The sequence below is a fragment of the Hermetia illucens genome, chromosome 2 (assembly GCF_905115235.1).
Source record: "Hermetia illucens chromosome 2, iHerIll2.2.curated.20191125, whole genome shotgun sequence".
Classification (NCBI taxonomy): Eukaryota; Metazoa; Arthropoda; class Insecta; order Diptera; family Stratiomyidae; genus Hermetia; species Hermetia illucens.
This window is the reverse complement of record NC_051850.1, coordinates 33330823-33349084: the sequence shown is the minus strand read 5'-3', so window position 1 is coordinate 33349084 and position 18262 is coordinate 33330823. Positions and strand designations below refer to the sequence as shown.

Genomic DNA, 18262 nt, shown 5'->3' with positions numbered 1-18262 from the left:
GATTCCATTCCTTCATAATATAATTTATTAATTTCGTATTCATCTCCATCTTTCAGGCCTCCATGGATCTACCGCCAGATAAAGCAAAACTTCTGAAAAATTACGACGATGAAAAAAAATGGGATATCATTTGCGATCAGGTAAGTGAAATTCAACGCCCGCGACTGCTATTCTGTTCAGAACAGTCAGTCTGACATTTTTTTTTCTTATTTTTTTAATTCAAAGCTTATACTTTGTATTCATACTAAAAACAGAGACATGTGCTATAAAAGATACGCATGATGCGATCTCATGATGAGAATGCAGGAAAAATAATGTACAAGATATTGATACGGTTTCAGTTTGGCTGAGTGATTTGATACCTGAGTTTTCGCGTGTATCTGCACAGTTTGATTTATATCTTCATACGGAGCATATACTCCACAGATAGTGTGCACGAGACAGAACATCAGACTAAGTTGAAATCATGGAATCAAGTCGATTTGCTTCGGTATTGGCACGACGAAAGAGTCGATGACATGGTACTCCATGCATGTGGCCATACACTCAGGGGAAATTGCTTAAAATTCTCTTGTATCTTATATGACGTCAATTAAATGGGATTCTGCTCCTTTCCATATTTTAACGAGAATATTTTGGTTTGAATTGAAATTAATCTGCAGCACGAACCTACCTCAGGTGTGAACTTTTTCTCTGGTACATACAAATTAGGACCATTACCGATTTTCGTCGCCTCATACTAATCATGGACTTTAGAAGTGCAAATGACGAAGATTCGCATGGTAATTCTATTTGATGACCGGCTTTGTTTCTGTCACACCTAACTTTGTTGCATGATCAAATCTTTCATCACTATTCATCCCATCACTGTACAGTGTAACTTATGCTTACCCCAATGTATGGAGGCGAACCTGTAATGTCTCCGTTTTTATTCCATCGATCAGAACCTTACGCAAGCAGCACGTAGTAATCCAGTTCACTTTGCTTTTAATATGCAGATTTAGGTATTTGGTCGACCCCCTTGTTGTTGCTGCGATTAGATGTTTGTGTACCAGCACTAATGGTTCAGGTTTGCACACTATGTTGGTAAATTTCTTTATTTTTTTCGGTTTAATGTCATTTTTTTCTTCGGTTAATGTAATTCTGAACTGGTTTCCAGCTCTCTTCATTTGATGATCGTGCCTGCAATATGTCCAGGAAATTTTATACTAAATTGGATATGCACGTTGTTGACTTCTTATTGTACTCTTTGGAGAGGTGTCAGAAATTTACCTGAGGTTGTAATGAACCATACCATTGATACTAGAGATTTACCAGCAATGACCAGGTGGAAAAAACATAATATGACAGTCGCAGTTATGGTGCATATGCAGTTCATATGACAGCAACCTTCACTTGCTTGAGGACCTTGTTAAATCGGTAGACTGTTATTATCGAATCGGATAAAGTAGCCTTCCATCAAGCTACCAACACGATACTTCTTACACTTATGTATGATCTTAACAGGTAAATGCAATATAAACCTTCTACAGTCTATAAGACAATTGAGGGCAAAGCACAATGAAGTTCATGTTACTTCCTAATGCCGTTCTTTATAGCATGAGGTCAGCTTCAATTCTTTTAAATATTTCGCAATTTTAAATCGCCATTTTTAATATCAGTTTGGATTGTTGAGCATAACAGTTACTTCGTTTGGCGAACATTGCAAATTAAGGAGGAGCCCTTCAGCTTATCCTGTTGGATTTCATAAAAGCCTTGCTGGATTAGTTTCCCCGACGTTAAACCCTATTCCCCTATGGCTGTTTGATACATAGGTGTCAGTCTGCTGTTTTCAGTAATTAACTTTAATTTTTGTCCTACAGGATATAATAAGTGTCACAGTGACAGTCAATATGATTTCAATTTCGCAGGAGCTGTGTGAGCCGGCACCTTGTTAAGTTTGTCGATTCGACGCTCCCTATGCTACCATTGATTTTTTAGCTACTTCTGTGAGTAGCTTTGTACTGATGAAGGGGGTAAGTTGCTCCCTAAATATATATATATATACACTATAAAATAAAATTGCAGTTTGAAGTAAGCTACTGCTCTATCAATTGTAGCTTTGTACTTTTGGAAGTTAGATTGTGTCACTAAGGTCACAGAGCTGCTTTCCACCTGTATTTCAAACATAAAGTTTCTAACTATCCGCATCTGGGCTCATGAACTACCAGAGAATGGCCCAGGCCGCATGCTTTCTTAACGAATAGCGGGCTCAAATAAATCAGGTTGACCTCTAATTTCACATGAAAAGATCTCTAGTAGCAGGAAAACTATTTTTTTTTAAATTTTACAAGGTATGTTATTTCTACATATTCTAATTGTGTTGGCAACGTGCATTCGTGGCAGACCCTGACTGAGATGGAGCAATGGCGTAGGCCAGGACGCTTGGCGGCTTTTAGGGATATCGGAACGGTAGACCTCGGGGCAAAATCGGGATGCCTGGAGTTCCTTACTAAGGCAGGCCTAAACTGAATACCGGTTGTTGCGTGATTGATAATGATGAACGTGGGTTTGTTCAAAATGAATTGATGAATTTTTTTTTTCGCTTCTTTTAGATTTTTTTTGGGAAGAACTGAATAAATATATAAATTCCACCATATATTTATTAATATCTTGAGAATGCGTAGTAATTTTTCCAGCTCGATAGCGTCATTCGTTATTGAAATACAGAGAGCAACTTATACATCCATCCCCCCAAAAAAGGTATTTTATTGACAGGCATTTTAACATGCGGACTTAACAACAGTCCGCAAACTAGGGTTATTATAAAATATTAAAAGCTAAATTTTTTGTACTTTATTAAGTTTTTTTTTGTGAATTTTGGTGTTTCTTCAAGGCTTCTTTAATGACTAAAGAAAAAACTACTGAATGAATCGCAATTATCCTAGTTTGTGGACCGTAGAAATATGTCCTGAATAAGTCGTGAAAATTTCAAAGAATTTCGTTGAATAGATTTTTGGCTATGGTGACAGCAGATTTTCAATATGCAGTTTTGAGAAAAACGCATTTAAAAAGTAGAATGCGATTTTCAACCATAAAATCTTAACTGACCATTAATCTGCTATACCTAGTCCATAAACCTTAGGTTTCTTGAAACGCAAGTAAAGCCTTGGCTTCAATTCTTGTGATTTAAGCGAAGTCATTCGAATGTCACTTTATTGCGGCGATCGACATAAACCTGGCATGTGACATTTTATCTGTTCAACACTGTAATTTCCGAACGATTCCAAGTATCAAAAAATCACTCTGCCATATATTCTACACTTTATCTAGATACAATTGATGCTAAAAAAACAAAAATAAAAATCGATTCCTCGGATCCGACACACGGGATGACCCCCCTTAAACTTCAATTAAACGCAACGTTTAGATATTTTTCATTGCTTTTTTTTTTAATTTGGAGACAATTTGATCCATTTAATTGTGGAACTCAAGATCTTTCATATGGCCTCCTTGCCAACGCCGGCAGGATCGAATACGAGAAACCCAATTTTCCATGACTTCCGAGAAAAAATTTGACTCTATTTCGTCAATGAACGTTCAGTCAGAGTACATAAAATAAGTAGTATCCAAACTAAATGGACCGGACTTGCCAATGTTTTGGAAAAGTTCATCCATACACATCATATACACTAAACCACATGTAAATACTGTCAGATGTTGAGGGCCTATGATGTGCACGGATAAGCTTTTCTAATACATTCGCAGTCCGGTCCATTTAGTTAGATATACTGTGGTTCAGTGTTGTCGCGAAGCTCATCAAATGCTGTTGGTTTGTTGGGGTAGACCATGGATACAACAAGAAACAAAGAAGACGAGGCAGACCCTGCCTTGGGGCGATGGCGTAGGTCAGGACACCAGACAGCTTTTAGGGATATCGAATTGGTGGACCTCGGCGCAAAACCGGGATGTCTGGAGTTCCTTATTAAGGCAAGCCTAGACCGGATACCGGTTGTTGCGCCGTTGATGATGATGATGGATACAACATATCCCCAAAGAAAAAAGTTTGACGCCGTTACATTTGTGTGGCGCGCACCGCCCTGCTGAAACCCCATACGGCGAAAGTCCATTCCAACGATTTTCTCGAGGAAAAAGCCACTCAGTCATGGTACTATAACGATCGTCGTTGACGGTGCAAGTCTTTCCAGGATCGTCGCCAGCATAAATTCAAACAGTCAATTTTTAAGGTTTTGTGTAAAACGAAACGTTATTAAAATCGGTTTACTGTCTTTTTTTTGTGTGGAAGTGGCTATCTTCAAAAGACACTGATCTGGACACACCAATGTGTGGGATTTTTACCGACTAAAACCACCCCCGACTCCCTCCCTGCAACGCGAAACCACCATAAGGTATTACATCACGGGGCGGAGTCCGTTCACCCTAGCTTTCACTTTTCTTCTATACGCGGCGTACGTGATCGCGCTTTTCTCCTCTGTCTTTTGCAATTTATTTTGGATAGATGCGATCATGAAATTGACTGTATCCCAATTCTCTTGTTGTGCTACCATTTGCGGCACCAGATTTTCTGGTACCAGCACCTCTTCTTCAGATAAATCTCGGACAGCGAGAGAATAAATGCTCTGGGACCTCTGGGACTCCATCGCAATTTGGACATTCGGGTGAGGTCTTCAATTTAAACCTGTGCAGGTATTGGCGATATCCTCCGTGCCCCGTGAAAAAGTGGGTGAGTATAACTCAGCATCTTCGTGATGCTTTGCAACAACAACCAGTGCTATGTCGTCAGCATAACCCACCACTGTGACTTCCTCCGAAAGGGGAAGATTAAGTACATCGTTATACATGATGTTCCACAGTAGTGGGCGGAGCCCTGCGGGACACCCGCGAAAACAATGTACTCCTGGGGTCCGTTATCGATATCACACCAGAGACTCCTTTCAGTTAAATAACTATCGACGACAGCTATGAGATAGGCGGGAATAACAACCTTCTCCTAGATATTTGTGTATTAGATTCCAATTGGCCGAATTGAATGCATTTTTCACATCCAGGGCTACTACCACGCAATACTTGCTGGTACTACCCTTTCCATGAATTGCACCTTCGGCCAAGCCAGTAACCATTTTGATGGCATGGTTGATCTGTTTTCACGGAACCCATACTGCTCATCTGAAAGGCCGCCTTGGCTCTCAACAACCGGGAGTAATCTATTATAGATTACCCGCTTAGGCAGAAGTACCAACTTATGCTGCTTCCATGCCGCTGGAAATATTCTCTTGGATCGATTCTACCTACCGCCCTCTGAGCCGCTCTTCTGGCTCGGTGGCAGGCTGATCGAAGGCCGACTAGTTCACCATTCCACCAGTAGTTTGGTTTGGGGGGGAAATGAGTACCTCTTCGGCACGGACGCGTCACATGCTTTGGCGATGCATTGGGTCATATGAACAGCTTTTTCCGTAGAGGCGCCTGCTTTATCAGGTTGATGGAATTACACCTCTATGAAGGTCTGCTCATCCAGAGCTTTTGCAGACCAGCCTGAAATCTGTCCGTCTGTCTGTCTGTTCATCGCATGCATTTTTCTCGGAGACTATAACATCGATTGACTCAAAATTTGTATTTGAGTTACATCCTTTTACGTCGAATTAAAGGGGAGGTCTCCATATATACAAAAGGGAGGTGTAAATCTTTTTTTCACCAAATATAGTCATGTGGGGTATCAAATGAAAGGTTGCCACTGTACGGTGGCTAGGCTCCGAAATATAATACCTTACATACCGATATCCCTTTAAATAAAGTTAAAAAAGAATTACACAAAACCTTCCATACTTGAAGTGCCGAGCTTCCGGTTTCCAGACTTGTTTTGGATGTAATGGCTTTTCCAATATTTTATCAGGATTTGACTCACACCAGAAACGACAATTTTGTTTATTGTTGAAACCATTCAGCCAAAAGTAGTGAGCCTTATCGGTAAAGATGATTTTCTTATGAAAAAACGCATCCGCCGCAAGCTGGTTCAGAGCCCAATTTGCGAACTCACGGCGTTTTCGCGGGTCAGGCGGCAACAATTCTCGAGCGAGGAGGATTTTGAAGGAATGTAGGCATGTAGGGCAAGATCCTTGCGTAAAATACGCCACAATGTCATTTGTGAGAAATCGGGCAAGGGCACGACTCTCTTATAAGAAACAATAATAAAAGAAAACTTTAAGTTTATTAATCAATTCAAAGGTTCATTCGGGATCGAAGAAAATATGATTAACCCGGATAAATGGGAATAACGCGAATTGCAAAGAAAACCCTGCCCTTCAGCATTAATTGGATCATATTTATCTTCAAAATTAGAGGACATCTATCCGAAGTATAAGTACGAAAAGACCTTATTTTGTAACTTCACTTACTCTAATTTCAAACACTGCCTACATTTCTACGGCAAAGTGTAACATTTGCCTCCTGGTACGTTCCAAAAGGTAATCACGAAACGATCTCAACGACATTTTTAAGGTGCGACCACACATATCGCGTGGGACGACAGATATTCCGATTGCTTCTCCATTCCTTGCTTATGACTGCACCGCAGATATATCCATATACGACATTTAATTATGATCTTAATCCTACACATAAATTTCTGGATCTTTGACTTCATACGTTTCCACCAACCCAAACTCTCATACCTGCGATCGTTGATAGAATACGTAATGAACACATATTCGTATGCAACGAGACATACGCTTGTCTGTCGTTGCATATGATTTGTGTCTGACTGATTTCCTTAATCAGTACTAATGCAGTACTGACTTATTTTTTTTTTTGGTAAACATTGGTAGGCTGGTGTAGTGTGTCATACCAGCCAAGATCATCACGAGCAATTATTATATGTGATCACCATCGGTCAATAGGCCTGTAGAATTCTCCATTCTCTGAAGAGATCTTCAGGCATACTGACGACGAGGAATGCCACGAAAAAGGCGTACCGCAGGAAACCAGTTCTCCAGTGGATGTATGGTACTTCAAGAATAGAATGGTATGCACTTTGCTGCTATGTTTAGAGGTTAATTTTGAAAAGTGGCGGTGACATATTGACGTTGTGGACGTTACAAGCTGTAAAGCTAAACCATTCAATTGGGGAGAAAAGCATGGAACTTACGGGGAGCGGTTATGATACTTCCACTCTACTACTTCAATCATGGAATCCAGTTATTCGTTATGCTTCGGATGTAGGAACTTGGAATATTTATTTTATGTGGACGAAAAACAAGCATAAATCCTCGCTCTCTCTGTGCTTGAGGTGCGATCACGATTTCTAAAAATCATTGATAAAATATTTATTGGTTCGTGATTCAATTCGGTTCAATGCCACCAACAAAAATCTATGCAAATCCGCTCCAGACATTAAGTAGACTCTAAAGTAGATTAAGTGGATTTCGATTTGGTTTGCATTTAAATCCGATAAAAGCCCCCGTTAAGCGGCATTCAAGCTCCTGACGGTGACTCTTCAATGAGGCAATTCGTTCAGCACAAAAGAATTGCACAGCATTGCAAACCACCTCCTTAGACTGTATTTGCGGCATTACATTTGCATATACATATTGGCTTAATGTCTATCCTATGACCTCGTATTCGTCGCCAATATAAAACCGTTGGAACAATATAAAATCATGCCCACATGGGTCAGGTTACACACCTTTTACCTGAGCTAACTACGTATTGCTGAGGTGCTTTAGAGGCGGAAAACTTACAAATACGTTTCAGAAAGTGGCTACAATCAGAAACCCACTGTCTGCCTATTCTAATCGGAATAGATACAACAGCAGAGCTGCATCCGAACGCCGCATTCCAACACGCCAAGATATTAATTATACACCAATAATGTGAGTGTGCAACTAAACTATCCACTCATAATATAAATAAATAATAAATAAGCGCATATAAATCAGTACCCGTAGAATAAGACTCCATGGGAGGCCTACTTAACGGCGAAAAATATCGTGATGTAATCAGCAATTGCATATGAGCATTGGAAAATACTTGATCGAAAGCGAATGGTTGATAATGATAACATCACATTACAAAATCATGGAGAAAATCTACTGGAAACCGTTTAACCCAGATCAGATAAATCTGCGATTACACTGAGCAGAATGATAATCCATCGAGATTGGAAGATAGTGAGAGTTCAAGGTGAAGTTGAAATGCCAGTAGACCGGAGAGAGGTGCTGGAAAAGTGCTCTTTTGATTGGCAATTTTTATTGCTGCACCACCTGATTTATGTATTGCCATTAATTGGAATGCATTGTGCAAAGCAATGCAATTTTATATCTTTCGATGGATTTCCAAAGAAAATTGGATCGTTTTAAGCAATCATAATTTGGTTTGCAAAAATATGAATGTAGGTGTTGATTTGAACCACTTTTAATATTTTAATATGCAATTTATTAATTGTATGGAAAGAGTTGTTGTGATGCAGTCTTATGTGGGGTGATTCCAGATATTTTGGTAATAAATTCTGCAATTACCCCCGGCTTTTTCTATTTTAAAACAAGTCGGGAAACCGGAGCTTGACGCTTCAGGTATAAAAGGTTTTGTGTTTCCTTATGTGAGGAACATAACCCAGTTCTCCATTGGCTGATAGCATTGACCCGAGATGTTTAAATCGTTCAGTACTGGGCAGGTTACTGCCATTGCCAGAACTCAGCGATTTTAATATCTCGAGTCAATGCTATAAGCCAATGGAGAACTGCGTAATGAAATTTTTTCACGCATTAACGCAACCTGGATGAAGTGGCATTCCACATCTGGTGTTCTTTATGATCGACGTATCAGCGCACTTCTCAATTCTAAAATTTACTGCAATGTCGTCCGTCTGCCGCTCTCTATAGTTCTGAGTGTTGACCGACTATAAAATACAATGATCGGCGTTTTGCGGTAATGGAGACGAAGATGTTGCATTGCACTGGAGCACACCTGAAGTGAGAATATCCGCGGTCGATATGAGGTTTCATCGACCGTGGACAAATTGCGGGTGAGGCGTTTTCGATGGTATTATCACGTAATTCGCACTAACAAGAATTCACTTGCCAATATTGGTCTGAACATCAAAATCAATGGTAAGCAACCGAAAAGCCGGCCGAAAGAACAATGGCTTGATACGCTGGATGGGGACTTAAAGGCCTCGCGATTACATCTTGATCTAGCATTTGATAAAATAAAATGACGAAACCGATCACGTCGAGCCGACCCCACTTGTGAACGGGACAAAGACTGAAGAAAAAGGAAAAGATGTGAGGAGCGATGAGTGCACGAAAGCTCCGTGTCACATATCTAAAAATTTCATTGGCCTCTATTTTTTAAAAAGCGATTTAAATAAATCATTTGATGGAAAGACCTGTATTGATAGTAGTCAACCTGTATTGATAGTAGTTTAATATTATTAGCAAATGCCAAGAATGTAACCTACATCAAATATAAAAAAAAGCTGGGGAGAATTAGACTCTTCTTGAATGGAATTTTAATATTTCACTCGAATTTCAATTATTCTCGTTAATTATGACGTCAGCATCTTATTTGTATGGCTTAGGATGCTGTTAATTCATACGAAATTGATAAGTTTAAACTGCTTTAACTTTGACACTAATAGTTGGATTTTCATGAGACTTGGCATGTGTATGCGCGAGACTGTCCTCTATTGAGTACACCTAGGATGAACCTAAGGGGAGTTTTTCAGTCAATTTCTAAAAATTAGTAATATACTATTAGTAAGTTTATTTGAGCAGATATCGGAATGGGATATAATTTTTGAGGCCTAAGTTTCGTCTTAGCACACCACTGATTTTTTTTCGGATTATTAGGTTGGGTAGTTTCCGAAAATGAGTCTTGTCTCACTTTAAGGGCGTACATTTTGACTCCTTACTCACGCACTATGCAATTCACGCCAAAACTAATATCAGTTTCGGAAAGTACAAATCGGGATCTTTCATTCGATACCCTACACGACTATATTCGGTGAAAAAAATTTTTCAATCCCCCTTTTGCATGTATGGGGAGCCCCCCCTTTAAACTCCACCTAATTTTATGCCTCTCGCCGTATGCGTGGGATTTCATAGTTCCTATCTGTCCATCAAATTTTGTTCGGATCGGTTTAGCCATTTTGGAGAAAAGTGCATGTGACAGACAGACAGACATTGAATCGATTTTAATCAGGTTTTGTTTTACACAAAGCCTTAATAAAAATCATTTCTATTTCTCAAGTATATGAAGCAGTTTTTATCGTTTTGAAGGAAGAGTTACTACGCTGTCGAGGTTCTATAGCCATTCCGGTCCTTGTCCTTTTAAAATCTTTTGTGTCCAAAAGTATCAATTCAATGAGTGTTTTGTGGGCTTTTCCATTGATTTCCATTCTTTAGTTTTGCATTCAAATATTTTTTGTTTTTGACATTCTTGTGTCGTCCATGCGTTTTAGGTAACCAAGCCATTACAGTTTCTGTAGCTTGATCATCTTCGAGACTTTACTCTTGTCGAGTATTTCGTACCACTAATGGTTTTATCTAATTCTTCATATATCCTCTTCACACTAAGTTTTTATGGTCCCTTTCAGGACGCCTCTCGCAAAGGCGTTCAGCATTTTCCGGATGGTTGTCTGTATTTCGTAGTGTACTTCAGGCTTAACAATTTATGTGCAAAAAATAAAATCATCATCTAACTACGAAGCATAATCAGAAAATGGGTGTACTCAATTTGTATAGACTTCAAAAGAAATTTATCTAAAAAAGAAATCATGGTTGCATGATAATTATTTTTCAACATAGTCGTCATCCACTTCGATGCAGCTGGTGGGGCCGGGGATATTTTTTTTCATCTCGAAAAAACCTTCCACCAGCTCCTTCATCCACTTTTCGGAAACTCCTTTCCGTCCAAGTTTCAGGAAAGTGAGTGGATTGTACTATGGAGTCACGGGAATGCGAGGGGTGGTTCAAAGCGTCCCATTCAAGCGAGTTCAGCTGTTGTTTCGTAGAATTGGCTGTGTGCGGTCTAGAGTTAGACAGATTTCTTTTGTCAACATGATTCCCTTTTACATTTTTTAAGGTCGCACAGTAATTTACTTAGCAGATGATTCCCCCTCAAGCCAGATATTCAATCAAAGTCATGCCTTTATGGTTCCAAAACACGGTTGCCATGAAGCGGCTGGAAGGCCGTCAGTTTCAGATGGGATTGCTCAAAAAGTTGAGAATATATTGCGTAAAGATCGGAAGATCATCATTAGCGAACTTGCTGTTTGGGTTCCGGAAATTTCCGGCAGCAGACTTCACAAAAATTTGACTGAGAGACGCCTATGACAAGGTACCAAGAAAGTTCACATAAAATCATAAGCAGAAATACGTCGAATAAGCCCATCAATTTTTACACCAACGTGCAGGAAACACGGACGAATTATTGGATTTCATGGTTGCAATTTTAGTACCAAAACGGACATTTCATTTGCAACAACCTAATATTTTGATGTAAGTTATGGGAGCCAACGTATCGTCTGAATAAGGGCTCCGTCCTTACTTGGCTGTTGAAATTCCCAACTATGATTTTGATATCATATCTGGGATAGGGTTCGAGGTATCCTTCTCCGACTCTGCAGGCTCCTGTAGGGGCGTGAACATTAATGAGGCTCACATTTCTAAATTTGCCTCGCAAGCGCAGAGTGAATAGCCGTCCGCTTATGTTTTCAAAGCTGATAACAATAGGTTTTTGGCTGACTAAGAAACCTACTTCGAGCACATTGTTTACTGGATGGCTGCTATAATATATGGTGTAGTGGCTCTTCTCCATGAAACCGGTCCCTGTCCAACACATTTCTTGCAACGCTGTTACAGCAGCCTTATATATATTATACAGGGTATAGGCTAGCTGCTTGGCAGCTCCATCTCTGTACAGGGAGCCAACGTTCCATGAGAAAATGCGCAAATCGTTTTTCCGTTTTCGTTGCCGGGTTCGTCGCTGTATGATCAGTCCAGTCCAAGGCTCTTGTTGCGGCTTCAACTTGTTGATGCCTTCTCAAAAAAGTCTCCCATCAGTTCCTTCACCAACTTTTCCACCTCCCCTTCAATTCTTCAATTCTTTTCCGCCCATGTGCCTCTTCAGGAAAGTGGGCATATGATGTTATGAAGACTCCAGATCAGGTGAATGCGAGGATGATTCAAAACGTGCCATTCAAGCTAGTTCAGAAGTTGTTCCATGTCACCGTCTCATAGTATCCATCCTTATAATATCTGCCGGAGGTAAAAAAAAACGGATGCCATAATTTTTCGACTATAATTGTGAATTGCAATTGTTTTCGTCTGGTGTTCATTAATCCATAAACCAACTTTATTCGGTGGTTTGTCGAGGTTTAAATAAAATTCCTTTGCGAATATGAGGAATTGTAATGCAAGGGTCGTTGATAAAATAAGGTTCGCAAATCCATAGATTGAAAATCAGATGTGTTAGGTGAAATCCAGAACACTGGCGAACGCAGCAACTTTCCTTTCTCTACCGCTTCTGTGTCGGCCTGAGAGCCATACAAATTAAATACGAAATCCGCGCTGTAACACGTTTTTTTTAAGGTGGCAAAGGCTTTACCAACAGACATACATCGTCAGTTAACCGAAGTTAATGGAGCAAGATGCGTTGTTCAACAAGCCCGTGAATGGTATACAGAATTAAGTGAAGGTTGCTCGGAAATTCACGATGAAACGCAGGCGGAAGACCGTGAATTTCAGACGGTATTGTTGGGAACCCAGAATGCTTACAAAAACAGGTCGAATATGCCCATCAGTGTTGGCAATATTGTGCGGAAAAGAAATAATTAACTTTGACAGATATTGTGACACACTAAGAAAACTCAGACGGGCGATTCAGAGTCGCCAGAGGGAAAGACTGTTGAAACGTGTAAGGCTACTTCATGACAACGCTCGACCTCACGTCTCCCCTCAAACCGGGAAACTCCTGGCAAATTTCAGCTAGATTGTGCTGGCCCGCCTCCCTTGTAGTACTTTCCTAGTCCCAAGTGATTACCACTTATTTCTAAAGCTGAAGGAACGCTAGGGTAGAATTTGCTTATACATCGATAATGAAGTTAAGAAAAATGTTCAATTTTTCGAAGTGTTGGGGGGATGAATTTTTTTATACACTTTTACGAAAGTTGAACTATCGTATGCGTATACTACGTCGCGTAGAAATGACCAAAATACTACCTCAAGTTTTATACTTAACTATTGGTAAATATTGACCACGCAGCTCCGTCCGCACAGTTCATTATAAATGGGACCCAAGATGGAACTCGAACGCGGTAAACTATACTTATGAAAGACTTTCGAACAGTCAGGAGATGATATAAGCCTTTCAAATTTTATTACAGGTTCGGTTCCTACATATACAGGGCTCGGCAATAATAACAACAAAACCTATGAGCTATAGAGCCGATTGTATAAATCAAAAAATTTTTATTTGTTTTTATAATGTAGGCGCATGCCTAAAGTTTTGATTTACAAAGTTTCGAAGATCAAATCAGTTAGGTGAGGCCTTCATTCTCAATACACTGAATGAACCACCTTCTGGCGTTTGTCATGACTTTTGCTAGGATAGCAGGTGTTATGTTGGCAATTTCTTTCTGGTTGTTAGTCTGCAAATCTTGTAGGGTCCTTGGACGGTTCGGCATTTCGAAAACCTAGATAGAAAAAAATCACAAGGGAACAAGTCGATACAGCGGGCCAGCCACTCCAAATCGCTTCTAATTGAGATGAGGCGCTCCGGGAAATGTCGATGCATTCTAACGTTGCACCGTCTCATTGGCCAAGTCAAATTTATCTAAATTCATCCAAATTCCTGTAACATGTTTACATACCGGTCCTAATTCACGATACTGTGACTTCATTTTCCTCAAAGAACTAGGGACCAATAATTCCAGCATATTGCATATCACACTGTGACTTTAGGTAAATCCAAACACCTTTGATACAATTTTCTAATGGTCGTAGCCCAGGTTTTGTTTTTATGACGGATTTGCACAAATAAAAATGGGCTTCATCAGCAAAACAACAATACCGTCTTAATACGCGTTCATCCGAGAATTAAAGACATGCTCAGAAAGTTTTTGCACAAATGCCATCTTGTAAGAATAGATATGAAGATCATCATGAAGAATTCATCTCACAAAACGATCGGAACGTCCAAGGGTGCGCAGAATGCCGTGGTGTTCGCAACATTGAAGCCTGCCTACCCGCCTGCCTCAATATTCTCAGGTGATATAATGGGTGACTCTAGTTCTTTATCTTGTAATACTTGCAGTTTGTTTAAAAGTAGTAATTCACAATTGACTTTCGAACACAGACAGGAGCTGATAGTTGTCTAACCCTATACCATTCCGGCCATAGTAGCTCATCTCCTTTGAATTTTCAAGTGATAAGACAATGAAGATTCCTATTTGAAGGAAGCTTGGGTTATGGTGAAATCTCAAGAGGCAAAGCCACTTCCCAGCCCATATATGAATCGCGACATCTAATGCCTAGATAGGAAAGTTTAAAAGTAGCTAGCACTTTTTTATCCCCCGGTGTCTGGAAAAGCTGAATTTCTCTTTGAACATGGGAATGGCAGGAAACCGGGCACCATTTAGGTGTTGGACAGTCAAGACTGCCGGAAGCTTAGTACTGGCTTTAAAAACGACTGCGAAGCGGTATTATTATTGCTATGTCTGCGGGGAGTCGTACATGCAGAAGCAACATTGCACTCGAATAGGAAGGAATCCACAACTTTCCTGAAGAACCTGACCAACGCAATCACTTTCACACACTTTCGTTAATGACACAGTATGTAAATGTCATTTATTTGGCTGGCTTTATAAAGAAAGTTAGTATCAGCCATCCGGTGTTTCAGTATGAGGTCTCTGCTCTATTTCGATTTCTGTCTCAAAAGCGTTGTTATTAATTGATACTTATCTGCCTTTTTAATTTCTCCTTGCCTTTTGGGGGAATTCGACAAGCTTTCGGAGTCCAGGGATACCTAAGTACGACATTATCTCATACTGTACACTCCGAATTTTATGGTATGCCTACTTAAAGCTAACGAATATACACATACTTGATTGCAGACGTTTGGTTACTTGCGCACGTCCCACTCGATAACCTTCTTGGTATTCGCAAATCATCTTATCAATTTACAAATCAGTCTTGTGGGTGATCCTCGCTTGATCCTCGTGGTAGAGGCGTGACTTGCAATATACAGTCGTCGGCTGTATATTGTCGGATTCTTACAAATTTGCCCCCCGAAGTTAATTTTCTTTATTTTCTGCACCCGATAATTGGTACTCCCGATAACTCGTATGAAACCGTCAATCGCTTTATCATACGAATGACCGGAATTCTACTGTTTTTACTCCGCATTTTTACAATGCGCTTCTTGCTATGAGGTTATCAGTTGCACAGGCACCTGAAGCAGTTTTCTGTGTGGATGCCCTATACTACACACTGGAAGAAGAGGAGATGAAAAAATTCGCTTGCAGCTGCGCCTTGCGATCCAGAATATATTGGTTTTACGGGCTCTTAGCCTTTAAGGACATTTTTCGCCGTATCAACTACTTTTCTAATCGTAGTTATCTAGAAAATGTTGAGGTTTAAAGCCAGTTTTCTTATTGTCTGGGGTCCATTCATATTTATGCACCTATGCAGGTGCTCCTCTTGCTTGCGGTAGATGGGTATTAGGATGCTTTGTGTTTTTTGGTAGAAGACAACATTGAGTTGAGAATTTTATGATTCTTCCTATGTATTAGGGACTTTTGGTTAATCTAAGCAAGATTATAAAGACCTTGATAAAGAATATAAAGACCTTGACAATCTATTTCCTCACTTTTGCCTACTACTTTCTAATCTTACATAATTTGGCTTTGGAGTAGCTAATCGATTAGGTACACGCCATTTAGGAATGAACTGAACCTTGGTTCTGAAATTTTCCACTTTTCTTCATAAAAGCTTTAATATAGCATTAGCTGTAAATTCATTTACTTTCGATTCCGGAATATTTCATAGCTTTCACGTTTTTAATTATTTGAGATTGAAATTGTAGCAGCTGCAACTGAAACAAAGTTGCGAAAAATTCGCAATTGCATTCACATTTATTCTCATGGAATGTTTTCATTTGGAGCCTCACCTAGGGGTTTTCAGCATATTCATTCGATTTATAAAAGTTTAGAAAGCGAAAGTGGCCTAATTCTTTCAAAATAAATAATTGAACAATTCGAAAGATGAAATGCTAATTCACTGTGTACTCGGTTGACTATGCTTAAAGCTCATTGACACGCTTGTATTGGGGACGTGGTGAATCCCAGAATAATTAAACCTTTATCAAAATATGCGAATTACCGTGTAAAAATTTACATATTCTGAAAACAATCGAATTTCATCATTGAAAACGATTCAATCGGAACGACATACTTGAATGCATAAAAATATCGTGGCGTGACATGATCTCACCCACAACAAGTCACATATAACCAAGGCCACTTACTAATAAAAAAGTCACGAAAGCACCCCAATTGATGTATAGAGGCAAAATGATGTCTTATACATCAATTTATAAGAAAATTGGAGTATTTTCAATACGCTTTTGCAAAAAAGATAGGTACTTGTAAACTAAACCAAATGAAAAGCAAGAAGAAAAAAAAAATTTCTGATTTCTGTCTAATTAACAAATAATTTGATAGAATACCGAAGGAAGTAATATCACTAGACTAAGGACTCACTGAGAAAGAGGACAACTAGTCCTTGAAATATCTATATACAGGGGAAAGTCGGGAAACCGCAAGCTTCAGGAATGAAAAGTTTTGTGTATTTATTTTATAAAGCCATTTAAGTGTGCATTTGTCCCATTAGTACGTAATACGTACTATATGCGTATCATATGTGAGAATATCATCTTTCGGGAGATATTGACATTCGAAGTGTTGAATTTGCAAAGAAACGACCATTTCGACCTGTTGTCACTTTGTTAGTAACAGTGCGATCTCCGCCAAAATTGGTAGGATCATACTCTATATTATAGCCAACATTGCTGCAAAATCAACTTAAGCGAAAGGGGGGGGGGGGGGGGGGGGGTTCCGACCAAATACTAAAAATTATAGTAATATATTATTATTAACTTTATTTGAACAGGTATCGGTATGGAGTGTATTTCACAGCCTAGGCACCATATAGTGGCAACCTCTTGATTTTTTTTGTCGGATTTTTCGCTTGGGTAGTTTCTGAGAATGTGTCCGTTAAAGAAATGATCAATTTCGACCCCCAGCACTCCCCACCTTCCCAACAAATGTCAAAACTAAGACCCACTTCGGAAAGTACTAATCTTTCATTTGATACCCCACATGACTATATTTGGTGGACAGAAAATTTACATCTCTCTTTTGTATGTAATGGGGAAAATGTGCAAGGCATACCGGTTTCTTGTAGTTGTGACATTGAGCCCTAGTCTTTCGTTGGCGGTTGTTTAGCTTACGGCGGAGGTGACAGGATGATCTATTTGATTTTGGGGCGAAAGCAGGTACATCGCCCTGTGCTGGCATTTGAGTCACAATTACACCAAGAGCTTCCATCGCATTCCGTATTGTAGGGTGTTTGACCACGTGATGGAACGAATTTTCATGTTGGGCGTGGCTAATTGCTTAATTAATATGTGCAGGAATGAACGCCGTTTGTCAGGTTGTTGGATCGGAATCATATCCTCATAAATGATAAATGCAGCTAGGTATATGTGCCCGGGATTTGATACATGTTATCTACGCCCAACTTATCGTCGCTATAATGATCGCCTTATTTTTCTTCGGCACATATGAACAAAGTGCAACATCAGCTATAATGAACTTAGAGGAATAGGAGGATCAAACGATCATCCTAAGTGGCTGAGAACGACCTGGAGGGAGGAGCTATCCCTGAAACCTTGAAAGCTGGCGAAATTGACCGTGAAGGTTCGCTCGCAAAGACTGAAGCTCCATCACAGTGCTCGGTCGACACGTTCTTGCACGCCTCTGTGCTAGCCAGGCTCGGGAATGTGGGGGGGGGGGGGGCTTTGATACCCCACGGGTCATTAATACAAAATCAACGTATCTACACCGATGCGTGGCTCCGCACCGGATTTCAAAATAGACAACAACGAAGGAATTCGCGATGGCCTAACGAAAAAAAAAACCACAAGGCGAGCTAAAGTTGAAAAATAAAAAAATGGCTCGACCGCGCGCGTTGAGCCGTAATCCGAGTGC

The 18262-nt window shown here is 39.9% G+C and overlaps 1 protein-coding gene across 1 annotated transcript in view; it reads left to right on the top strand.

Moving 5' to 3' along the window:
• The window catches only part of LOC119647494 (formin-like protein), a 183217-nt gene that overhangs the window by 92127 nt on the left and 72828 nt on the right, over positions 1-18262 (top strand). Inside the window, exon 2 of the mRNA XM_038048452.1 lies at positions 57-140. Within this exon, the coding sequence (XP_037904380.1) occupies positions 57-140 (84 nt within the window). The remainder of the gene's footprint in view (positions 1-56; positions 141-18262) is intronic.